At 41.4% G+C, this 24,261-nt stretch overlaps 1 protein-coding gene across 1 annotated transcript in view; it reads left to right on the top strand.

The window, feature by feature from the left end:
* The window catches only part of LOC124175495 (ornithine decarboxylase-like), a 72,305-nt gene that overhangs the window by 4,408 nt on the left and 43,636 nt on the right, over positions 1–24,261 (top strand). The window contains exon 2 of the mRNA XM_046555822.1: positions 17,726–17,941. Within this exon, the coding sequence (XP_046411778.1) occupies positions 17,767–17,941 (175 nt within the window). The 5' untranslated portion in view covers positions 17,726–17,766. The remainder of the gene's footprint in view (positions 1–17,725; positions 17,942–24,261) is intronic.

Consider the following 24,261-nt stretch of genomic DNA (forward strand, 5'->3'; position numbering starts at 1 on the left):
TCTCCCTACTGTACTGGCTATACGGAGATGAGGTTTTTCTGAGAAGAAGGGAAGTTTCAGAACAGGTTGTTTAACTCCTGCTCTGGAAGTTTTTATAAGGTCCATAATCTCTACCTCCAGGCCATCAGATAGTCTTTTAATATTGCTGATTTTGATGAGCGATAGCATTTGGAGTCTGTAAGCCGTGCCCAGAGCCAATGGGGTAACTAGCTTACCAGTCAATTCTGATAGTTTTAGAGTTTCTAGTGGGTACAATTTAGATAGGTAATCTAAATCTATAGTCGGGTCCCACGTTCTGTTGTATCTAGGTTTCGACGGACGGCATTTGTATACTTCTCTGAAGAATCTGTTCAGGATTATATTTCATGAAAAATTTTCTTTCGCTATCAGAGATATTGCAGCTCTCATGGAATTCAAGGAACCGTAAGATGCTCCTGTCTGGAATTTGTTCGAAAGAAATTCCAACAAATCTGTTTCCTTAAAATTAAAAGGATCGATCTTCCTTGTTTTACAATATTGCCACCAGCTCTTAATTGGGCTTGAGTATTGCCTTACAGTTGCTTTGGGTAAGGAAGCCATCAGTGTTTCTGCTGCAGGAATCGAGATTTTCCTGTTTGTAAATGCTGTCCTGATAACTTGCCGACAATCAATGATAGTTTGTTGACCAGAGGATATTGGATTGATCTGCAAGGCGATAATAATAAGTACTAAGGTATTGAATTCCACTTATACGATTCACGTAGGAGATTGCCGTCGTATTGTCTAACCGCAGGAAAACGTCGCAGCTATTTAGGTCAGGAGCAAATGTTTTTAAGACTAAAGAGATAGCGAGCAACTCCAGATAATTGATATGACACGCTTTCTCCTCAGCTGACCACAGTCCATGGGACCCTTCTCCGTTATAGAAAGCGCCCCATCCCGACTGCGATGCATCTGAGTAGATCATTCTCACGAACATATGTGCATTAAAGGGGTTAGAAGACGACACAATATTTTATTTCCACCACGTGGAATCCTCTTGTAGAATCTGAGGCAAGCTCATATGAGCCTCATAATTGTTGTCATTAACTAATAATGCTAGAAATTTGTGTCTTTCAAAAAGCTTAGTGTACAGCCAACAATATTTGACAGCTGGGCAGGCCGCTATCAGATTACCTATAAATTGGGCGAAATTCCTTACCTTGCAAGATTTTGTGTTGCTGAGTTCCTCAATCATGTTCCGAATCTCATGTCTTTTGGACTCTGGTAACTCCAGGGTGAAATTTCTGGACTCCAGGATGAACCCCAAAAACTGACATCTGTTGCTGGGAGACAGCTTACTTTTCTTTTCGATAACAATAAATCCAAGTGCTTGCAAATAGTTTATTATATAAACCACATTTGATTTGCATGATTCAAAGTTTCGACCTATCCATAAGATGTCATCCAGATAGATAACCGATACATAACCTTTTGTACGTATTAAATTTACTACTGGCTTTAGAACTTTAGTAAATACGAAAGGTGCTGTGGACAAGTCAAATGCTAGGCAAACAAATTCATATAAGTGATTTCCAAACTGGAATCTAAGGTATTTACGGCATTTTCTATGCATAGGGATTGAAAAATAGGCATCCTTAAGGTCTATATGAGCCATGTAGTCTCCCTCTGTGACCAATTTTGATGCCATTTTAACATCTTCTAACTTGAAGTGTTCTGCAGCCATAAACTCATTCAACCTCTTCAGGTTTAAAAAGAATCTCTTACCGCCATTCGGCTTGTCCACTAGAAAATATGATGAAACAAATAGTCCTTCCTCGTAACTGCACGGGACTATAGCGCCTATATCTTTCACCTTTTGATAACAGTTTGATATTCCTGCAGCTCCTTGAGAAAGCCAAATTTCACATTCGGAGGTTTTCAACCCTGGTGTACAGGTTTGGTAAAGTTAATTTTGTATTACTCGATACAGTTTAAAACAAATGTACTATTGGTAATCAATTTCCATTTGTCGAGAAAGAATTTCAACCTTCCCGCCCTGTTATTTATCTCTAAGCTTTCAGTTGGTGTTCCTTCCTGTGAAAAGATGTTTTGTCCCGGGCTTGTGAGGTCGAGGGTTTCTAGCCCAGTTTTAGTTTCGTCGATATTTTGTTCCTGGAGAATTTGATGCTCGAGGATTTCCTGTTCCCCACACCCCTCTGTCCCAGGTACCGTGAGGGTGGGGGTCTCCAATTTAACTGATTGGATGGTTTCAGCGAAACTTTTTTGAAAGTCGTCTTCTGTTTGAAGTCAGCAGCTATTTTTTCCATAGACTTTGTCGATTTGATTTTATCAGATAGATTTTCTCCGAACAGAAATTTATCTGATTTACTTTTTTCTAAAATTTCTCTGATGTTTTTCTCCATTCCAGGAAGAATAAAAGATTTTCTTGACAAAGCCTCCTGGTGATGTGATTCAGCCCATAATATACCTAAGTCACACAGGTATTCCAATAGCTGATTCTTGTCCAATCCTTCTTCGCCGTTCTCATCCAGAATCAGAGAGATAGCCAAGCCCAGGGCTATCTCAAGCATCGCTGAGCCCGTAAGGCTCTGTATTTTAGAAGCAAACTTGTCCCGCTTTAAGGATGCGTCGTTCATAGTAACCGCAACCTTGGGATTCAAAGTTTGCGCCTCTAAGAGGCAATTGCCAGCTCGAGGATATGTTTGTAGCAGATCTTCCTTGACCTGTTTTTTCAGTACTTCTGAAATCCAGTTGGACCATCTCGCTACTGATTGCAGGTGTAAAACCCTCACGTTTGAGCCGTCGACTCGTGGTCCTCTCCAAGCATTCTCAATGTATCCTCATCAATGCCTGGCCCAGGGTGTGACAAAGCAGGCGCACTGAGCTGCTTGTCTGCAGGCGACGAGGGGTTCGTAACCTCCTGATCGTCGACTACTTGGTTAGGCCCTCCCCTGCTTGGCGATGGCGCCAACTTCTGACCCGTTTCAGCTGGCTGTTTGCAGGGGGCAGTCGATAAGTCCCCCGGCCCCTACACCGACTGTGATGGTTCACTGATTGGGATTATTTGGTTGGGCCCATCCCTGCTTGTCGATAATGCCACCTGCAAACCCTTGCAGTGGACTGTTGAAGGGTCCCCCGGCCCTTTTATCGACTGTTGCTGTTCGCTGGTCAGACTACTCGTCATGTGTAGGACATGTAGCCCGGTCAATCTAGACATTTGAAATAGCAAAAATTGGGGGAAAGCTGAATTTTTGTGGAGAGCTTGGGTTCACCATGAGAAAGAAAGTTTCAAAAGTCCCCATTAATCCCATGTGCGCTACAAAAGTTATTCGGGGTCAAAGGTCAAAATTTGAGGTTTTTTGAATTTTTGTCGAAAACGGTGAGTTTTATTGAACAAGTACCTCAGACTAAAGTTGTGGATCCTAAAATTATCGACAAAAATGGTGCTTATAATTTTTTTTTCGAGAGTCACCATTTCTGAGATGTCGCGATTGTAAGAGTCACGTTATACATGATATGCACACATTTCCACGCCACCTGTGAGGTAGTGTACTCGACGCGTTTTTTTTTTTACGTGGTTTCCCCAGTAAGCCTATTCCACGAACTATTATAATGTAATTTCCAGGGACAATACTTTTTTAAATGCATAATGAATATTGATATTGATATTGGATATCGACTTTAATTGTAATTTTGATTTTTTTCATATTTTAATCTGATTCACACTCTTCAACGTCTAATTCAACAGTCATGTCTTGTTTGATTTCTTCTTCTTCTTCCCCTTCCTCTTGCTGGATGTTCATCAATTCTTCAAATGCAGATGAACCAGTTATCTCTTCATCAAAATCACATGAATCTTCCTCTGTCGTATTTAATTGAACATTTCAACAAGACTGACCTTGGCAATTGGTACATGCTGGAGAACACAGTAATCCTACTTTTTTGTAGCCACATTTGCCACTGCAACCTTTTTTGCAATTGCAAAAAATAGAATTAAGGCGTTTTTCTGGAGCGGGTGGCAGTAAATTTTGAATCGGTTCCAAAGTATTATCTATGAATTTTCAACCCCAGTTTCCTGGGTTCAGTTGATTGCCTAGCCATGTCTGAACTTGATAGAATATTTGATACAAGCGTTGAATAGCAGATGCCGATGTTGGGGGGAGACATCATAATTGTACTTGCTTCTTGTGTCGAGTATTTTTGACAAAGGTTAAATATCGGTATTTATCTCGACAATCAATTTTTTTTGGAGCTCCATAAACAGCAAGGAGAAAGCGAATTCCTGCTGTGATTATTGTTTGCGGAGAAGAATCAGTTTCTTTAAATACTTTTGCGCAGTCAATCAAATCTTTTTTTTCGAATAATTTTACTACTGAAGTTTTGCCGTTTCTATACATTGCTGATGTAGTATTTATGTTGTAATTAAAGTAATTTTACATGAAAAATAATATAAATATGACATATGATAATTTTTTGTAGTTTTATTGGAAAATATTTGAAATTTGTGATTAGTGTTATTTTTGATCGCTGATATCGTTGAAACGGTTGATCTGAGGAACTTTGACCATCAGACATTTTTTGTAGAGCGTGAAATTTCCTACAAATCTCTTTTTTAAGATTGTTGTTACAATGAACCGTTCCAAAGTAATAAAATTTCAAAAATAAAAAAAAAACTTTCCCGATTTATTTAAACGGAAAATAAAGAAATGGATAGAGGCAAACCTTACTATTGATATTAAGAGCTCATATTGACGCCAAAATTTTTTTTTTCAAGTATACTATCAATTTTGGGACACCATAAGAAAAAAAAATCGTCTTTTTTTGAAACACCCTAATGTATACACTATGTATATATACTATATATACTATACATATACTATGTATATCCGTGACATATGCGTGCATATTATATAGAATGTAACACGTTCGACTTTCAGAATCGCGATATCTCAGAAATGATAATTCTGAGGAGAAAAAGTATAAGTGGATAATTTTATGATCTACAATTTTGGTCTGAGCTATTTTTTTGATAAAATTAAACGTTGTTACGTCCGTGAATGGAGTTTACTCCTGAGCGGTAGGAGTAAACCGGTTGGCTTCACTTTTACGAACTAGGTCAACCGGAAATCAGTATGAGGATCGAATAACGTAGGGTTTGTTTGAGATATTACTTATATATTTATTTGGAAGAAGCTGAGATGGCGGTAAAAACGAAGTGTGCTGTATGAAGCAATGTAAGAAGTCTAGATGTGAAGTTGTTGAGAGTTAGAATAGGAGTGTCGCTAGAGAATTGAAACGTACGGGTGCAGAAAAGGTGTGAAGACGCTGAAGGAAGGGAATAGAATTAGATGAGTAAGCGCGATAGTGAATAGCGTGATACTAGGTAGAGATAAGAGGACAGGACAGAGACCATGAGATTCATATAAGAACGGTGGGAAAGTTAGCCAGTAGGAAAAATAGAGAGAAGTGGTATGCTGGACGTAACGCCATTAACCGGAAAAAAAATCGAAAAAACCGAAAATTTTGACCTTTGACTGATTAGAGAGATAGCAAAAAGATGTGGATCATCGACGTGGGATCCGCGAATTAGTGATGAGAACGAGTGTGAATGAAACGAAATGATGTTGAGATGGAGAGAGATGATGATTGATACTAACCGAGAATTTTTATTGGTTTTGATGCGGCGATACAGACCGTATCGCAAGAGAACGTTACAGAGAGTGAAGATTTTACAGAGCGAGAGAACACATAGATTATACACATACATGATTTTGAGATAGTAGACAATACATGAGATACAGCTGATGGGTTTTAAGTCGCGACACGGGCAAGCGGCGAGATTTGACGCAGAGACGGCAAGTAAACATTGCACGCGAGTGTGCGTACATGTGCGAGGACGATTTTGAGTGTCGCGAGACACACATTTAACTATTCGATACCTTGCCGAAACATTGACCTTGAATAACTTTTTTAGCATCCATAAGATCGATGGGGATTTTTTTCTTTTTCTTTATAATGGTAAACCCAAGGTCTCTACCAAAATTCAGTTCTGTCGGAATTTTTGTGTTTCGATCACTATTTCCATGACTAAATTAACCGGACTACGAAGCCATGGTTGTGAATGCAAAACGAAAAGACCTATGCGTACAGCCCCGGAGTTGAAAGTATTTTCATATTCTGAAATAGCTACCATTTCATTTCTGGTGCTATACTCCACAGCTTTCTTCGCCGCTCCCTTTAAATCAAAAGGATTGAAAAAATCGTCAAGGAGAGAACTTACACTCTTTTAATTTCGAACTTTGATAGAATATGCTTTAGAACAAGCAGAGATCCTAAGTTTTTTAACAGAAAACCATATCTCAGAATTTGACTATTTTTCTGTTAGGACACCCAATTCAACGATAGCAATTTCTGTAAGCAAAACTTGTTGACGATAAAGATCCAAAAGGATCTCATCTGCGGTATTCAAACTATCAGAATACAATTCAGATTCTTTCGAAAACAAAATTAAAGTCAATGCACATGCCTCACAATTGAATTGTCTGCTGATCGAAAGAACTTTGTCAAATACAAAACCCAAAACTATATTAACAGCACGCTATGTTTCGGTTTGATTATGTTCTCGAAGGTATGCTAATAGAGCACATGGTTGGTCTGCAAGTTTCAGGCAGTAGGGAACGACTTATGACTTTTTTGTGGAGACTTTAAGTTGAAGTTCTGCGTGATGACAATGCCCTTCGAATATAAATTTTTACCCAACTGGATATCTGTCAGTAACCCCACTCCTGTTCCAGACTAGTTGAACTCGAATCTGAGTTAATGAAATAAATCAGGCTGTACACGTACTTCCATCTTCCACCTGTCTGTGATACGCATGATACAAAAATCACGCGTCGATCAGGGTTAAGCTGCAAAAAATCGAGGTATATCAGATAACGATTGTAATAAAAATATTCATGTAATAATACTTTTCTCTAGAATCAACTGCATAATTGTAACAATCGAACTTCTATACTTTAAAATCACATTTGTATACTCCGGCTTCAACTTATGAATTTCTGAAAACATTCTATTAAATTAAAATATTTCACCAACTTACCTGCAATCTCACCTTGAATGGAGCTGAAGAGACAGACGTTTGGCAAATGACACTACTGCGTATCAATTCACTCACCTCTGCATTACGTAGCTTTTCTACTCGAATGACGTAAGATGCAGCTAACGCTTTTTCTTTATGTTCAGTTTCCATATTGAATTTTATTGAATGACTAATGGCCTGATAGCCTGTTCTTATAAGTACAGTAGGCGCTAGATAAATGGCCATTCAGTATAAAGCCATGGGAGCGAATGTCCCTCTACACGCACGGTCACACATAACACCCAACGCGGCATCCCCCACCTCAGCGCGCCCGTCTCCCACTGCGCAGTACTGTCATCCCCCCCCCCCCCCCCCCCCCCCGCCCCGCCCCCGCCGCGCACGGCTTTCGCTTCCGACGCTAGCAATGGGAGCGTTCGGCAGCGAGCCATTTCGGAGAATTCTCCTCTCCTCAGGCCCCGCAGTAAGGCCATATATCTAGCGTCTACTGTACATCCATTTTTTCGAGTGCTGAAAGAATGCACGTGCGAGATAGATTCGAATTGAAATCGCCGCGGTCAGCTGTTTCCCGCCCGTCAGAACTATACAACTGACAGAGGGGGACGGGGTGTGCGTATTTCATCTGTAGACGTTAAAAGTACGTTATGATCATTTTCAGAGTTCTGGAATATGGTTTCTCTCCATTTCTTACCGCTTCGCAAAGATTGCCTATAACCTATATCCCTTTTCAATTCGTATATATCATCTAACAACTCGCATATACTCGTACAATGCATTGTACATTCATGCAACGGAGAACGCCAATACCGGTCACGGGTGCCGCCACTTTTCGTCGTGCACAAACCGAATACTCCTCCAGTCGCTTATGGCTGTTGTTCAAATGATTATACACATCTCGGCAAATGACTTTAATTAGCCGCGGTGACGTGGCGCACGCGTAGGTCGCGCATAACGCAAACGAATGTGAAGTACATTTCATAGTGAAGAGGTTTGGAACATCATTAGATTCACGCCAAACATGTTACTTGCTCAGTCTCAGGCATATCCGATAAAATTTTCTCTCTTTGGGATATCATTTTTTGCGAAAACAACGACATTTAAATAATAAATACTTATAGCGATAGCATCAGAAATAGGAACCAATTCGAAAAATTGATCAAATATCAAGTTCCCTTCAAAATATCTGTTGATTATAAAGAGATGTTTGAAAGAACTCACGTCTGTTGATTCATCGGCGATGAATGACAATTTATTTTCTCGTAAAGACTGAACAATCATCTCCAAACCGATCGCGCTAGTTACGTTCTTCATGATCTGCGTGCATTTGTTTCTACTACACGTAATGTTTTTTGACCACCTCGGAATCTGTGGCGATTAATTGTAGCAGCGGAACCATACGATCGATTACGTTCAATGCTATATTGCGTTCGGGAATAAACGCCGATAGCCGAATTTCCGTCTTTTTTTCTCTTCAAGACAGCAGGGTAGTTTTTTAAAGCAGTCTGACATACAAAGCTGCTTTACGGTAACGGCTTTAGCTTTTGCACAATGCTTTTCGCTGACATCGTGTTTTCTTAAATTCGATTTGCCTCCAACGGTTGTACATTCTTTGTTGCAAATTTTGTAACGCAATAGCAGTCGCCTTTTGCGCTTTTACATAACAAACGTTTAGGCAGGATCCAGGTCCTAATTCAAATTATATATTTGTATATATGAGTCAACGGACTGTTGTCGTTTTTTCCAGCTCGTTTATGCATTTGTTCATTGGACGATGTACAGCTGCATTCGTCTGAACTCACCCCAGCGATTAAATAATATTTAAAGGTATTTTATCAATTAAGATTTCATGATCAAGGTAAAAAAAAAGGATGAAAAAATATATTTTATCTTTGTCCTATCCGCACGGCATGAGTGTACATCAAATCGGATGGTATAAAAATGAAATAAGTCCGCAGTTATGAATCTTACTATCAAAAGATTTTGGCAATTGGTATTTTATTATTCCACCTATAAAAGAACGAAAATTATCCACGTTTATACACGATGTGAAAAACCTGATTACACGTCCCTAAGCACTGGCCGCAGGATAAAACAGGAGTCAAAACCTCTTTACAACTTCTTCTTCTTGTTTCGCGAACTTTTACGAAGACTGAAATGTTTTGTCTACATATATTAAAAAAATGAAAGAGCTCGAGTTGTACAACAATTTACGCTTGGAGTCTCACAACGCGGACCTCTCGCTCACCCGCTGTTCGGCTGTCAACCCACGCACCATTCTGCCTTGGGTACATCAGATTCCTTGCGTGGCGAATCCCCGTGTCTGTGTAAGAAATGGTTGAAACTCTGTCGAACGGTGCCCTCGCATCTTACCATATGCCCGTTATAAATGGGTATATATCAAGTTTCCACTAGTCAAGGAAATCTGAAGGTTTGTAACGAGATTGAAATTGAATTAAGGTAAATTTAAATGTGGTTCAATTCCATTCTCATTCCAAGCCCCCTATTTCAGTTCCGGTGGAGAGTCGGTAAATGTTACAGACCTCGAGCCAAACGAATACGCACATATGTACAGAACTATCGGCAACTATTCTTTAATGTTACGATATCAGCAATCGAGAAATTTCTTTAAAAATAGCCTAAGAATTCTTAATTCTTAGAAACCAACAGGATTCTTTAGACTTAAGAAATTTCTTAGATAGTCGCAATGCTGAATGTGCCGGGATGAGCAGTGATCCTGGCAATCCCAGCCGATTTTCGGCATGCTACCGTCACATGATTTTCACTTCATCCGGTGCAATCGTTAATTGATCCAGCAGAATCACATAAGACGGGGCAGCAGTTAAGATGGGCGGTAGTCCATCTTTCCTCGTCTTCTCCTCCATCGTTGCCATATATTGAAATATCGATCCGTGAAGCAATATGTAGAGGGATTGCGGTCCGCTGCTACGTGTGAGAGAGGAAGGTGTATCCCTCCGGTATTTTGATATTGATGCGTAAACAGATCTTATACGTGGAGCAACGATAATTGGATATAGTGATCTTACTCACAATGTTGCGTGTTCAGACCAAACTTATCCATTCCTTTCCCATGTCCGTGCGCGCTTTCTACTCCGTCTGATACCCGGAATCTCTACCGCTACCAGCAAGCCGCGACAAGTTTAGGTGCGATCGCGGGGGTACCCGAATCGGTGGATCGTCATTAATAGCGAAAGATGGTGCTGATCGTTAGATGAATGGCGATAAATAACCCGGAATTGACGCTCGTAGCTCTCAGTCTGATCGAGTCTACGGTAACGATAACATCGCCGCGGATCATCTTAGATATTCTCATTTTCCCCATCCTCTCAGTTGAGTCTCTGTTTCTTTCTGCGCCAATTACAAACAGCAAGTTCTCGTCAGTCAATCGAACTTCCGTAGGTTCACGCCTTCAGGCCTCTGAATCTCACGGCAGCTCTCTATATGCGAGACAAAACCACTGATCGTACACTTACACCTCATACACCCTTGACACGATTTTATTACTATATAATAAGGGGTTTTTATGCCTGATCGACTTTTCCCCTACTAGTTAACAAATTGCAATAATTTTCTTGGCTCAATTGAGTGTTTTGATTACTTTATTTCGTTCCGTATCTCATCCTTTAATTCTCATTTTTTTACTATAGAATCACGGAAGCCTTTCATATTGGGAAGTTTTCCGACTCTACATTGCGGTATTGATATAAAAAAGGTACAGATCCTGTGCCGACTCCTTACTATGCTGGAACTCTCCGTGCTGACTATTTCTCCGGCGCTGCACATCGGTACTCGTCCATTGGTCTTATACTGAGACGTCGTGGTGGCGATGGCTCTTGTACCGAATCCCCATATTGCACATAACAGGTCGACGTGGTCCGCTACTCCGGGTTTGTTATCACACCGCAGCCTTTCGATAAAGCATGTGCATCAGGCAAACACGCTGTGGCTTAATAGTTGACGGAATAGTTGGCGATATGGTTTGTTGAGCCCCAGGCTGATAAGAATCGTCGATGGGAGCCTTCGTTGTGGTTTGACGCACAGCCCTGTATGCCATCGGTGACGCATCTAAGCGGCAGTAGCGGTATTCGATGGATCGGTTCCTGGCCAAGAAGTCTAAATTGAAGGTCTTCGTTGTGCAACACGCACGACCCTGTACACAATTAAGTAGGAATCTATCTGGAGTTGGATGAGCGATATTCGGTCATCTGTGGCTGATGATATGTTGCTGTTGACCTGACCCGTTACCTCGGCGGCACCATATCCGGTACCCTCGTAGTGCGACACAAAAGTAGAAAATAGACAGGTATTAGCTTAATGAATAAATCTCTCTTAAAATTAGCAAGTCGTATCTTTGGGGTATTGGCCTCAGACGTGCCATTGTTGTGTTAAATCTCTCTCTCTCTCTCTCTCTCTCTCTCTCTCTCTCTCTCTCTCTCTCTCTCTCTCTCTCTCTCTCTCTCTCTCTCTCTCTCCCTCCCTCCCACTCTCTCCCCCCTCCCACTAAGAGGGGCCTCAATCACCCAGGAAGGTTTTCCGCAATTTCCTCCCTTGCCCCTTGAACGAATGCGAGTGTTTCTATTGAACATCTTAAGACAGCTGCAGCCGCATAATGATGGGCGCTAATCCATCTCTTTCCTTGTCCCACACAAGTCTACATAGACCTCTGGGGGCATACTCTAACAGGTATAATGGGAACTGACAGCAAAAAATGAAATGAAATAAACGAATATTCAAAGCATCCAAACCTTATTTTGAAACGTTTACCCGATCACATGATAAAATAAAAAGTTATCATCTTGAGGCGAACATTGGAAACATCACGCAGAGTCGATCGATGGAATATCTATTGACCGATAATGCGATAGAGGTGGCGCTACATACGACAAACCTGCGGTCACACCCGGTAACGCCAACTGTCGGTAAGATTGGGGTTTCAATTTCGTCGGTGAAATGTTTACCATCAAAAAAAAAAAAAAAAAAATTGAAAATTTGAAATGTTTGCTCATCCGGCGATGAAAAAATCAAAATGGAAGTTCATCCGGCTAAGCAAAAAATCCCATTATCAAACTGTCTGACGATAAACAAATCAGAATGGCTGCTCATCTGACTGGGCAAATAATTCATTGTCAAACTGTCTGTCGGTAAACTCGGGCAAAAATACTGGTGGCGCCGTCTATGTCAACGTTTCAGTCGGTAACAATATTGTGGGTGAGGCTTACCGTCACTGTGGTAACATACCGACTGTCAGTAAGGAATCGGGATACGCTGCCGGTACGCGGCCATTTTTTTTTATTCAGAACTCTCGTATCTCTACGACTTACCTATAAACATGGTGCGTGATTCATCAAAGTCAGTTTACCACTCGCAGTCATTCGTTAACGTCAACGATTTCGGGAACCTCTTCGATTCTCGAGGCACAATATTTTCCAACCGATCGATCGAACTTGCTCGTCTTAAAAGTTATGTTCTTGGCTTGGTAGAATTGTTAACCGTTAATTCGATTCCCAACGTTGATGTCGGTCACAATAAAATTTACGTAGCTTATAAAGTGATCACCATACCTACCGGCAGCTACGAGATCGAGGACATAAAGAAGTATCTTCAGAACGTGCTAAGAAATACAGATGTCAGGCTCAGCATCAAACCCAACAATAATACATTACGCAGCGAAATCACATGCAACCACACGATGAAATTTGAACCAAATGATTCCATTGCTCATCTTTTGGGATTTACACCACGTGTATTGGAGGTTGATAAAACTCACGAATCAGACGGCCCTGTAACTATACTCAAGGTCAACGCGTTGCGAGTCGAGTGTAGCATTACAACGGGCGCCTACGTCAATGTACACAAAGTACACACTATTCACGAGTTTTTCCCGACTGTCCCACCAGGATATAAGATCATGGAAGTACCGTCGCACATCATTTACCTTCCGATCACCGTCAGGACCATAGATCACGTTCAGCTCCGGTTAGTAGATCAAGACGGAGGCCTGGGAAGTTTTCGTGGAGAAGTTATTACTGTGAGACTACATATCAAATCGCAATAAGCGATGGGAATTGTATATAACAGACTGTCAAAGAGTAGGTATATCAGTAAGTCGGCATGCGCCGATCAAATCAGTCATCGATCGATTCTCGAACCGTTAACACCTCGAAACGTGGATTCCTGATAGCTCCAGGTCTGAAACTGACCACTTTTTGAAGAGGAATTTCCGACAACTAAAAATCCGATTCTGCTTTTTTATCATCTGCTATGTACCATGGAGGAAGAAATCTCAAACATTCAAACACCAGTCGTCTTTGACGAATCCGTTGCGCATCACGAGATTGACGCTCACAAACCTTACGCCTCGTCAACTTTCAACAACAGCGATGAAATTCGAATCATCGTTGAGCATCAGGATTTATGCATATTACCCAGCAAAAGTTCGGTACATATCCACGGACGACTCGTCAAACCTGATGGTACAGCTACTGTGAACACACAGCTCGTAACCAACGCGATCTGTCATCTGTTTGAAGAAATTCGCTACGAAATTGATGCAGTTGAGATTGATAGAAACAAGAACGTTGGCTTGACAAGTCTCATAAAGGGTTACGCTTCCCTGCACCCTGGTCAGACTTGGCTGATGGAGAACGCTAGATGGCTTGATATAGAAGAGAAGAAAAAATTAACCGATGCCGAGGGTAATTTTGACGTACTGATACCGTTCAGCATGATATTGGGTTTCGCTGAAGACTACCGCAAGATCGTTGTCAACGCTGATCATGAGTTGATTTTGACGAGATCAAAAACTGACGTCAACGCTATCATGCAGACTCAAGAGGAGGAATTCAAAATTGCGATCAATGCAGTGGAATAGCTAATACCGTATTTGAAACTCGCGGATCAGAAAAAAGTTGACCTACTAAATTTCATTCAGAGAGATCCGCCTATTTCGATGACCTTCCGCAGTTGGGAATTGTACGAATATCCCTTACTTCCCACAACATCGAAACACGTTTGGACTGTGAAAACTTCCACTTAGCTTGAAAAACCTCGGTACGTCATTTTGGGTTTCCAAACAAGTAGAAAGAACAAGACCGGCAAGAACGCAAGTCATTTCGATTATTGCAATATCACGGACGTCAAGCTATTTTTAAACTCTCAATCTTATCCGTACGGTAACCTGAACCTCAACATGAGTCGTAATCTGTACGCGCTCCTGTACGAAATATACGCAAACTTCCAAGCTACCTGCTACGACAAGAACCCTGAGCCGTTGCTGACTGAGAGTGAATTCCTTCGAGACGTCCTCTTATTCGTTATCGACTGTTCAAAACAAAACGAATCTTTGAAGTACAGACCTGTCGACATCCGTCTTGAATTTGAAGCTAAAGCCAACTTTCCCGCTGAAACATCGGCGTACTGCTTGATTGTTCACGATCGTATTGTCGAATACAACCCGCCCAGTGGTGGAGTGAAAAAGTTTCGTACAAAAGCTGACCCGTTCCCACCATCTCACACAGTTCAAAGATGGAGCTTATCTTTGACATACAAGGCTTGCGTAGACCTTTTAACAATACCTTCACATTGAAAGAATTGGCTATAATTTCAATCTACTTGAAAGTATCTCCATCAATGTTTTTCTTCAAGCCACCTTACGAATGGGATTTACTGGACGTCACATACAAAAACTAAAATTTTTGGTTAGAACGCGATTTTCACGGTTTACCTTGGAGCTGTGGAACCATACCGTTTAAGGAAGTTGAGTAGACCATTGAAGACAGGCTGTGCAAAGCTGAAACCGTGTACGTAAAAGGAGAAGGAAAACGAGATTGGTTGCTTAAAATTGTCCAGAAAGTTCAAATCATCGATATGCTGGACTTTGACAGCCCGTCGCTTCAAACCTTGTAAAAAACTTTAGCTGTGTCTCTAAGATGCGACATTCATACAATACCCAACGCAATCTGTGTAGCACAAAACGTTTTGATACCACAAAATTGGCTACAAAATCATGATACTGTTCGGATGGCGAGGGTGTACGATTTGTGTTACTGCGCAGAAGCGTCTACAAGAACGGTCCCGCATTCCTGGCGAACATACCATCCTGGTTATAATACTGTTGAATAGAATTATTGTACTATCGTTGTAAAGTAATTGTCAACTGTATCCTAAAAATTGTACTCAATAAAACTGTTTCTTAAAGAATATTCATGCAATAATTTTACACCTTCATCTTCACCTTAGCTCTTGAGAGAGAATTTTTTTCAACGTAAAGCTCATGTAAGATTCAACCTTGCTCTCCATCCTTGACCGAGCTGTACTCAAACCGAGTTATGTTTTTCATTCCTAGAGCGATAGTAACCCAACACCGCAGATCCTTGGCTCTGAATGTATACTACCGCAGCTATCGGTCGACTTTTCACTCTGATCTTGTCTGAACCCGTCCAAAATTCATCGTAGAGTTCACATTACAGTTACAAGGCGCAAACGCAGCTCGAAACCCTCCATCGTTGCTTAGTGGTGTTCGAAGTGGCATTCTCTTAGATTTTAAGACTTAATTCTAGATACAATTACAAGGTACAAAACGTACGTAGTATTAAAGGTATACAAGATGGATAGACGATAAATGAAAAAATATTCATAATTTCAATCTTTTTTTTTTTTTGTTTATTGAACGTAAGACTTCCACAGGACACTGAATAATCGAATGTGATACTCAGATTATACGTATACGAATTCAAGTTGACCGTACGGTCCGCCAAGATAGCGTAAATGCAACCGTCTTTCGTTACTGGCTGTCGACACCTTCTGGACCAAATCTTCATTTTCTTCGAGGGCCTTGGTCAGTCGGTTCGGTAGAAAAATCGTAAGAGTCCTCCAAGTCCAGAACGATTTTGTCACCAAATTTCGTTTTAACCCGACGAACGCCACTGACTCGGTATTCGAAGTATACTTCGAGGTCCGAAAGCTTTTTCAAGGGCAGAAGTGTCTCCAGGCGTGCGACTTCGTTCAATTCTGAAAAGTCCATGATCGTTACTGTTGAGTTGTATGTGTTCAAAATCTCTTGCGAGTTGAATGAGGTCAGATCTGATTTTCAGCAGATGTTTTACTTCTCCAATATTCTTGATGAACAGTTCTAGTCGTTTCTTCAATTTACGTGGTTGTTCGAAAGCACTTCTCATTTGCAAGAAGAAGAACAGCTTCAGACTGACGATGAAGTTTTCACTTTTGACTCACATAACATTCCCCCACTATATAATTTGAAATTTGGTGGAGGGTAAGGAATGTCACGTGGTTGATATCAAATACGTATGTTTGTGTATGCGTGCGCACCTTTTAGCATTCTTAGAGCTATAGTAATACAACACCGCAGATCCATGGATCTGAATGTACCGCGGTTATCGGTCGACCTTGGATATCAAACCGACATCCGAGTAAGTGAAAAACAATTCTCAGAACCATCAATTTTGGAATGTCGCGTGGTTGATAACGTGAAAAAGGAATGTGAGGTGGTTGATGTTACACATCAGCGATATCCGAGTGGATAAAAAACAATTCTCGGAACTATTAATTTTGGAATGTCACGTGGTTGATAACGTGGGAAAAGAATGTGGTGGTTGTTGATGTTACACACCAGCAGTCCTACCGTGGGAAAGGAATTTGGAGTGGTTAATGATACATATCAGCAGTCCTATCGAGGGAAAAGAATGCGGGATGGTAAAAAAGTTCTCGCCCCCGCTGCACCCTCCATCGTTGGCAGACGAGCACTACAGACTTTGACCTTCGGTCGATCATATTGTCGGTAAAACAGCACGATTTTGACCCTTCACCGATAAGAATTGTCGGTAAGGCAGCGCGATTTTTCACCGTCGACCGATACAACTGTCGGTAAGGTTGCACGTTTTTGACCTCGAGTCAGTACAGCAGAGCACGTTTTATCTGACGAGAGTGGGGGTAACCTTCAAGTGTTTGCGTCTGGAGTCCGCGGAGCAGCTCGGTCGGTAAAGAAGGTGTTTGTACTCAGAACTCTCATAGCTATACTACTCCGATAACTTTGAATAGTTCACTTCCTACTATAAATAGTTATGGTTCATTGCATTGGCATGTATCTCTTAACAGACGATCAACGACTTCTAGTGCGTATTTTAATATCATTGCTATTTTGGTCGAAAAATAATAAGTTTCGCATCATGGATGTATAATCTATGTTTGAAATTGGGTTTTATATGTACGCGTAGTCGACGGGTTATGAACCCGAAATAGGCACTAGTAACATTGAGGCTGGGTATGGATGTGGTCATTGAAGCCGCTCGTCATGACCACAACCATCGACCCCATAACAACTGATTAATCAATTTTATGAACTTTTTCTAAAAACTGGACAAACTTAACGTTTCAGACTAGAAGAGTGTGACAAAATTCAGAAATCGATATTTTGATAATTCATTTCTTATGATAGTGCCTCAGTCCGACTCAGCCACCAATTGACAGCAAAACAGTTTTAAAGTTCGAGTAAAAATCATGAACTTGACTAATGCAGAAATAGCTGTGCGCATAATTTTCGAATAAGTAACATACAATGCAAATGCATTCCAGGTATCAACATAAATAGTTTTCATGTTGTTCAAATTATAGGTGTGCTTGTGACGATAGATCACTACGAATCTGGCTTGGACATGAACTTGGACAAGGTTATGCTTATCAACGATGAGATGGATAACATTGCAGTTATCAAGGAAATAATCGAAAGTAATGACCAAGAGGATGCTTTTTATATTCTGGATGTCGGCGACATCGTTGAGAAACACAGAACTTGGCGTTCGAAAATTCCAAGGGTAGAGCCGTACTTTGGTGAGTACAACAAAGCTTGAAAACCGTGTTGCAATATGCACATTGTTTGCATATTCGCATGGATTCCACCAGAGTAAGATAGGTATATAATTATTAATCGGTTGCGTTACAACGTTAACGATAAAGTATTTTAACATTCCTTATTACTTCTTGGGGGTAGGTATCCACTGCAAGTGTCCGATCAGATAGAATATAATTAGTTAAAGAGTACAAGCAATAAGTGTGTGTGTGTATGTGTGTACACTGTAACGTGGCTTTTTTGATGCCCGTTACAAGTAGCTCTCGGGACCCTGAGTGAAGCATAAAATTAAGGTTTTCCGAGGTTGAGTAGCGAAGTATTTGCAAAAGAACGCTAGAAATGGAGTCACGTGTCCAAAATTCCGAGAGGGGACACTGTACCGAAGCGCGAATAAGACATTTCAGGCTTTTTTGTTTCTTTTTATTTTTCGAGATTCAACGGCATCAATTAGGAAATCAGCAACGAATTCGAGAAAATTGCCGAATGGCGGAATAGCGACGATTTCAAAGGAAGGATGTCAAGGCTGCAGAGGGGGAGCCAACGAAGATCCGTGCATCGCGGAAATCCAAGGCGGACGCAATTCTCGCTGGCGGCCGACGCGCCGCAGCCTCCCCCGCTCATCCCGCCAACAGTTGACCAACGAATTTGCGACGGACCGACTAGCGACGAGGGAGCCACGAAGTAAGAGGGAAGGAGACCAAACTCCGATCCCAAAAGTGGGATCAATTTTCCAGCAATAAGTGAGCAGTTCGCTGCGAAGAATAACCAAGATGACGAGTCACGCATGCGCAGTACGATTTAGCTACGTCTTTGTATCTCTCGCATAAAGTGTAAGTGAGACAGTTTTGTTGTTGTGACAGCAAGTTCACGAGGTTATGGTGCATAATAATTTCTTGGCATAATGGTAGAATTAGAAATATCGCTTCATTATTTGCAAAAAAGAAATGTGAATACGCTGCGAAGTCAGAAATCATAGGTGAGTATTTTACGAATGTTGTTTATGGAACTTTAAGACGTGAATAGTGGAGCATTTGAATCATTCTGGACGTTCCTACAGATATGGAGCAAGTACGTAACGAATTTAATTACACGTATTTGAGGAAAAAGTTATGTGCAAGTATTTTACCAGCACCAAGTTAGGGTTTTACACGAGGAGATCACACATTTTTTGGTCTACAAAAGATGGGAAAGGATTGTAGGATCAGGAAAAGAATTGCTGTTTTACCAGATATGCACGTTGAAATAGACATAAACAATAAAATTTGGCCGCTCTCAGAATGTATTATCCTTGTTAATATGGATCAGTTTATTATTCTTCTGAACGACGTAGATAAAATGCCTTTGCCAGATCATTAGGATATTGAACAACCATTTTTTACAATCATGCTTTAAATGTGAACAATTTATCAATCATGTTCAATACGAAAATTGTAAATGGTAAATAGGAGAATCAGGATGTATACAAGTTTTACACAATTTAATACTCAAAATGTATCAGCTAAAGTAGGAAATGAGAGAATCAGGATATATAAAAGTTTTACATAATAGAAATTATCAGCGACAGTGACGAGAATTAGGAGATAAGGTTAGGATGTAGGATATAAGGATTTACAAATTAGATACATACATAAAAACTTTATTTCTTGCTTGTTGTTGGCAATTTCAATTTATTGTACAATCTGGTAATAAACATAAATAGAAAAATAATTTTGTTTTACCATCACTCTATGATCACGTTACGTACCGACGGAGCTTTAAACAAGGTGTGATTGTTATTTTTGTCTTTATATTTGGTTTTGCACTGCGGTACACGACACGCTGACATCTTACCGTAAAAACTAACCTCACTGTCATAACAAAACTGTCTCACTCGCACTTTATGCGAGAGAGACAAGGACGCAGCTAAGTCATACTGCGCATGCGTGACTCGTCATCTCGGTTATTCTTCGCAGCGAACTGTTCACTTATCGCTGGAAAATTGATCCCACTTTTGGGATGCGGCCTCGGCAGAGTTCGGTTTCCTTCCCTCTAGCTTCGTGGAGGGAACACCACCCCGCTCGCCCCCAGGACATCATGGAGCTGCGCGGAGGACGAAATTGCGATCTAGCGTTAAGTTCTGCAACGCGATGCTTCGAAAGGTGCGCGTCAAGTTGCGCAATCTACGAAATCGACAATGGATCGATTATTGCGTATTCTTATGGGTATGACGTCACGTAGGGGATAACATACCGAGATCCGTGTTGCGGCCGGTCGTCGATTTTGGAAATTACTCTAGTTCTGGCGATCGTACGAGATAGTCACTTTTTTTAGTTTTGCGAAACAATGGAGCCGCCTAAAAATCACGAGGGTGTTGGAGAATTTGTTGCGTAGAAGGGTAAGCGCTGCTTATATCCTCGTGACTGAATTTCGGGAGTAATCTAGTAACGGCTTGCCGAATAACGGATAGCCATTTTGGATTTGCATTGGCGAAAAGTACTCGAAATTCGTTTGCCGATTTTTTGCTTGGTGACCGTAGCCTGAGTTGCGCGTTATAGAGATGAATAAATTTTGAGTAGAGTTACGGTTTTGAGTTAAACCTTTTTCGGTTTTAAATTTAAGTACTGCCCGAATTCCGCTATACAGGGTCGGGTTGGGATATCGGGTTTTTCAGTGTCACCTCTCGAGTAGGTCGCGAATTGCCGAAATTTGTTTAGTTGAGTTTCGCACAAGGTTGAACTCCGTGAATGTGATTTCGTTGAGCTAAGTAGAGAATAATGTTCATCTTAATTTAAGTTGTCAAGTTTACATTTAAGGCAGCTCGAGGTAGCGTCGAAACTCCGAGTCGGGTGATATTGAGAACGCTATCTGTTCGATAGTTCGGTGGCGCACCGTCCATAAATTAGTTATAGTTTCGGTTTCGAGCATTTAGTGCTGTAGTGTTAAAGGTCCTAGGATTCGAATTAAGAGTTGCGTGTTACTGGTTCGTAAATAGTGAGTTCGATTTTAGTTAGGGAGCTAGAAGCTCAGTAGATTAAGAAATAGCGTAGGTTACGAATAATTTTCTGTTGTGTGATTTTGGATCGTGAAGAGCGAATTTGGAATTATTTTTTTTTGTTTTTGTATTGCTACTATTGTAAAATATATTATTTTACATCATTTTTGGTAAATAGCGTGTTGTTGTCGAGTGTCTCTCTCGCTCCAAAAATTACCCCTCTCCTCTCTGCGGTACTGAGCTACCGAGCATATTCCCGAGGTTTAGCGAAGACAAAGATCTCGAGGCGTGTTAACCACGCCAGGCGCCCAATAGAATCTCGCGATGTCGGTAATAAGATCTTTTTTTCAGCTCACATCGTGGGCGGTGAAATTATTGTGCGCGCTGCAAGTTCTCGGTCATTTCTCCGGGTGGCCGAGGTGCAGTAAAAATCAGCCTCACAATATATATACATCAAGTAAAGCATTCACGAAAAAGCACGAGTTTACAAACGAGTTATCAGAGTTCTTCTTCAAAATTCGTTATATGTATGAAACCGCTAATAATAAGCTGGAAAGATAGATGAGTATATGATTGAATTACCGAAAAAAAGCTAAACTTGACAACTTAAATTAAGATAAACCTTATTTTCTACTTAACTCAACTAAACGACATCCACAGAGCTCAACCTTATGTGAAATTCGACGAAACAAATTCTCAAACGCCAACATAATTCAGACTCAACTGAAACTCAATAACACGAACTTCTCATCTCAACCGCTACTCAACTAGACTCAATGAAAACGCAACCTCAATCATACGCAATATCAATTTAACGTAACTCAACTAAACGTAATCTTTATTTAACGTGAACTCGAAAAAACATTTTAACTAAACGTGGATTCAACTAAACGAAAACGCAACTAAACGTCACCTCAACTAAACACTATCGCAACGCATCGGAACTCAAATTTTCTCGAAGTCCCCAAAAACGTTATTTGCTAATTCGAACACGCCATTTCGGCGATTCGCGACCTATCCGAGAGGTGACACCGAAAAACGCGATAACGCGGCTCAACCCGGTACAGCGGAATTCGGACTATACGTAATTTCAAAAACGAGAAAGATGCAACTCAAAACCGTCACTTTACTCAACATTCTCAACTACTCAAAATTTATTCTATTCCAACACGCGCAACTCAGGCTACGGTCACCAAGCAAAAGAATCGGCAAAAGAATTTTGAGTACTTTTCGACAACGCAAATCCAAAATGGCTATCCGTTATTTGGCAAGCCTTTACAAAACTATTCCCGAAATTAATTCACAAGGATGTAAGCAGCGCTTACCGTTCTGTATCCATGCAACAAATTCTCCAACCCCCTTGTGATCCTCAGGCGGCTCCATTGCTTCGCGAAACTCCAAAACGTGACTATCTAGCACGATCGCCAGAACTAGAGTGATCTTTCAAATTGACGACCTGCCGCAACACGGATCTCGATATGCTATGCCTTACGTGACGTCATACCCACAAGAATACGCAGTAATCGATCCGTAATCGATTTCGTAGATTGCACAACTCGACGCGCACCTTTCGTAGCATCACGGCGCAGTACTGAACGCTAGATCGCAAATTCGTCCTCCGCGCAGCTCCATGATGTCCCGGGGGTGAGCGGGGTGGTGCTCTCTCATCGCCAGTCAGCTCGCTGCAAATTCATCGGTCGACTGTTGGCGGGGCGAAGGGGGAAGGCTGCGGTGCGCCGGTCGCTGCAGGAATCGCGTCCGCCTTGGATTCCCGCAATACAGGGATCTTCGTTAGCTCCCCCTCCGCAGCCTCTCGACATCCCGCCGTCATAATCATCGCTATTCCGTCATTCCGAAATTTCCTCGAATTCGTTGCGGATTTTCTACTTGATGCCGTTGAAACTCGAAAAACAAAAAGCCTGAAATATCTTATTCGCTACAGTGTCCCCTCTCGTAATTTCAGATGCGTGACTCCAGTTCAGGCACCTATTAACAAATACTTCGCTACTGAATCTCGGAAACCCCTTAAGTTTGGTCCCGCCCAGGGTTCAGGGGTTTCATCAAAAATGCCACGTTACAGTATGTACCATTATGCCTTTACTGATTCAATCCTTCACCCTACATATTGTGACAGGGATTTTTCTTGCCCCTCGGTCACTCGGAGAAGATGACCGAGAACTTTCCGCGTGCACAATCAATCGGCGTCCGCGAGGTATCCTGGACCTAAAACGAGATAGCGAAATTTGTTGGGCGCCTGGCGTGATCAAGACGCCTCGAAATCGGTAATGCGATATACCGCGACCAGATACTCAGCAGCTCAGTACCGCGGAGAGGGGAGGGGTAATTTAGCCAAGTTAATATAAAATTCCAATAATATATTTCTAGCCAGCGATAATACAAAAATAAAATCAATAATGCTGTACAAGTCGCTCCTCGCGATTCCAATTACAAAGCCAGAGAAATAATAATCCGTAAGTCGCTATGCGCGATTCAAAATTAAATGCTTAGGTTTAACAAAAAAAGAAAGGCCAAAAAAAAAGTAATAGATCTAGAAGACCTCTACTGCCTGCGTGCGCTAGTCGCTGCGTTAATAACAAACGCTATCTTCAAAACAAAAAAAAAAGAATTTTTCTCGGCGCGCCATTCGCGACCGTCTTCTACTAACGTCGGCGCTAATCGCCACTTAACAATGCACAATTATTCAATACTCAAACAACAAAAGAACGTAACTCGACGCGCGAATCACATCTCGAGCCGGTATTTTCAATAGCGCCGGTCACCACTGGGATCGCCTGGCTGTTATTTTAAACGCATCCGAACTCGACTTTCTCCGCGACGTCTCAACGCCTATCGCGAGTGCGAACGCTTCCCCTTTTGACGATTCGCGACCTACACGCGAAGCTACAATTTATCGCACTTGGTTTGACGTGACCCGGGGTAACGGAATTTGGTTACTCTCAAATTACAGTTGTCCTGCCGCGACTGAAACCCGTGAAGCTACTCGACCAGTCGGTCACTTAAAATTGGCTCTACGTTGTTCCGCGCAACTCAGGCTACGGTCACCAAGCAGATTTATCGGCTAAAGAATTTCGAGTACTTTCGCTAACGCATACCCTCTATGACTATCCGTTCCTCGGCAAGCCTTTAATTGATGTCTCTCGAAATTCTCTCGAAAGAATATTAGCTGCGCTTACCGCTCCACATCCAGAAGACGAATGCCCCGACTCCCTCATGATTCACACTAGTCATCCTCCCTCGCAACTACCAATTTCTTTCGGACAAAACTCGAAGCACGAATCTACTTCGCTACGGACTTCAACCTGGGTTGGT

Source organism: Neodiprion fabricii, chromosome 2 (genome assembly GCF_021155785.1).
Source record: "Neodiprion fabricii isolate iyNeoFabr1 chromosome 2, iyNeoFabr1.1, whole genome shotgun sequence".
NCBI classification, from domain to species: Eukaryota; Metazoa; Arthropoda; class Insecta; order Hymenoptera; family Diprionidae; genus Neodiprion; species Neodiprion fabricii.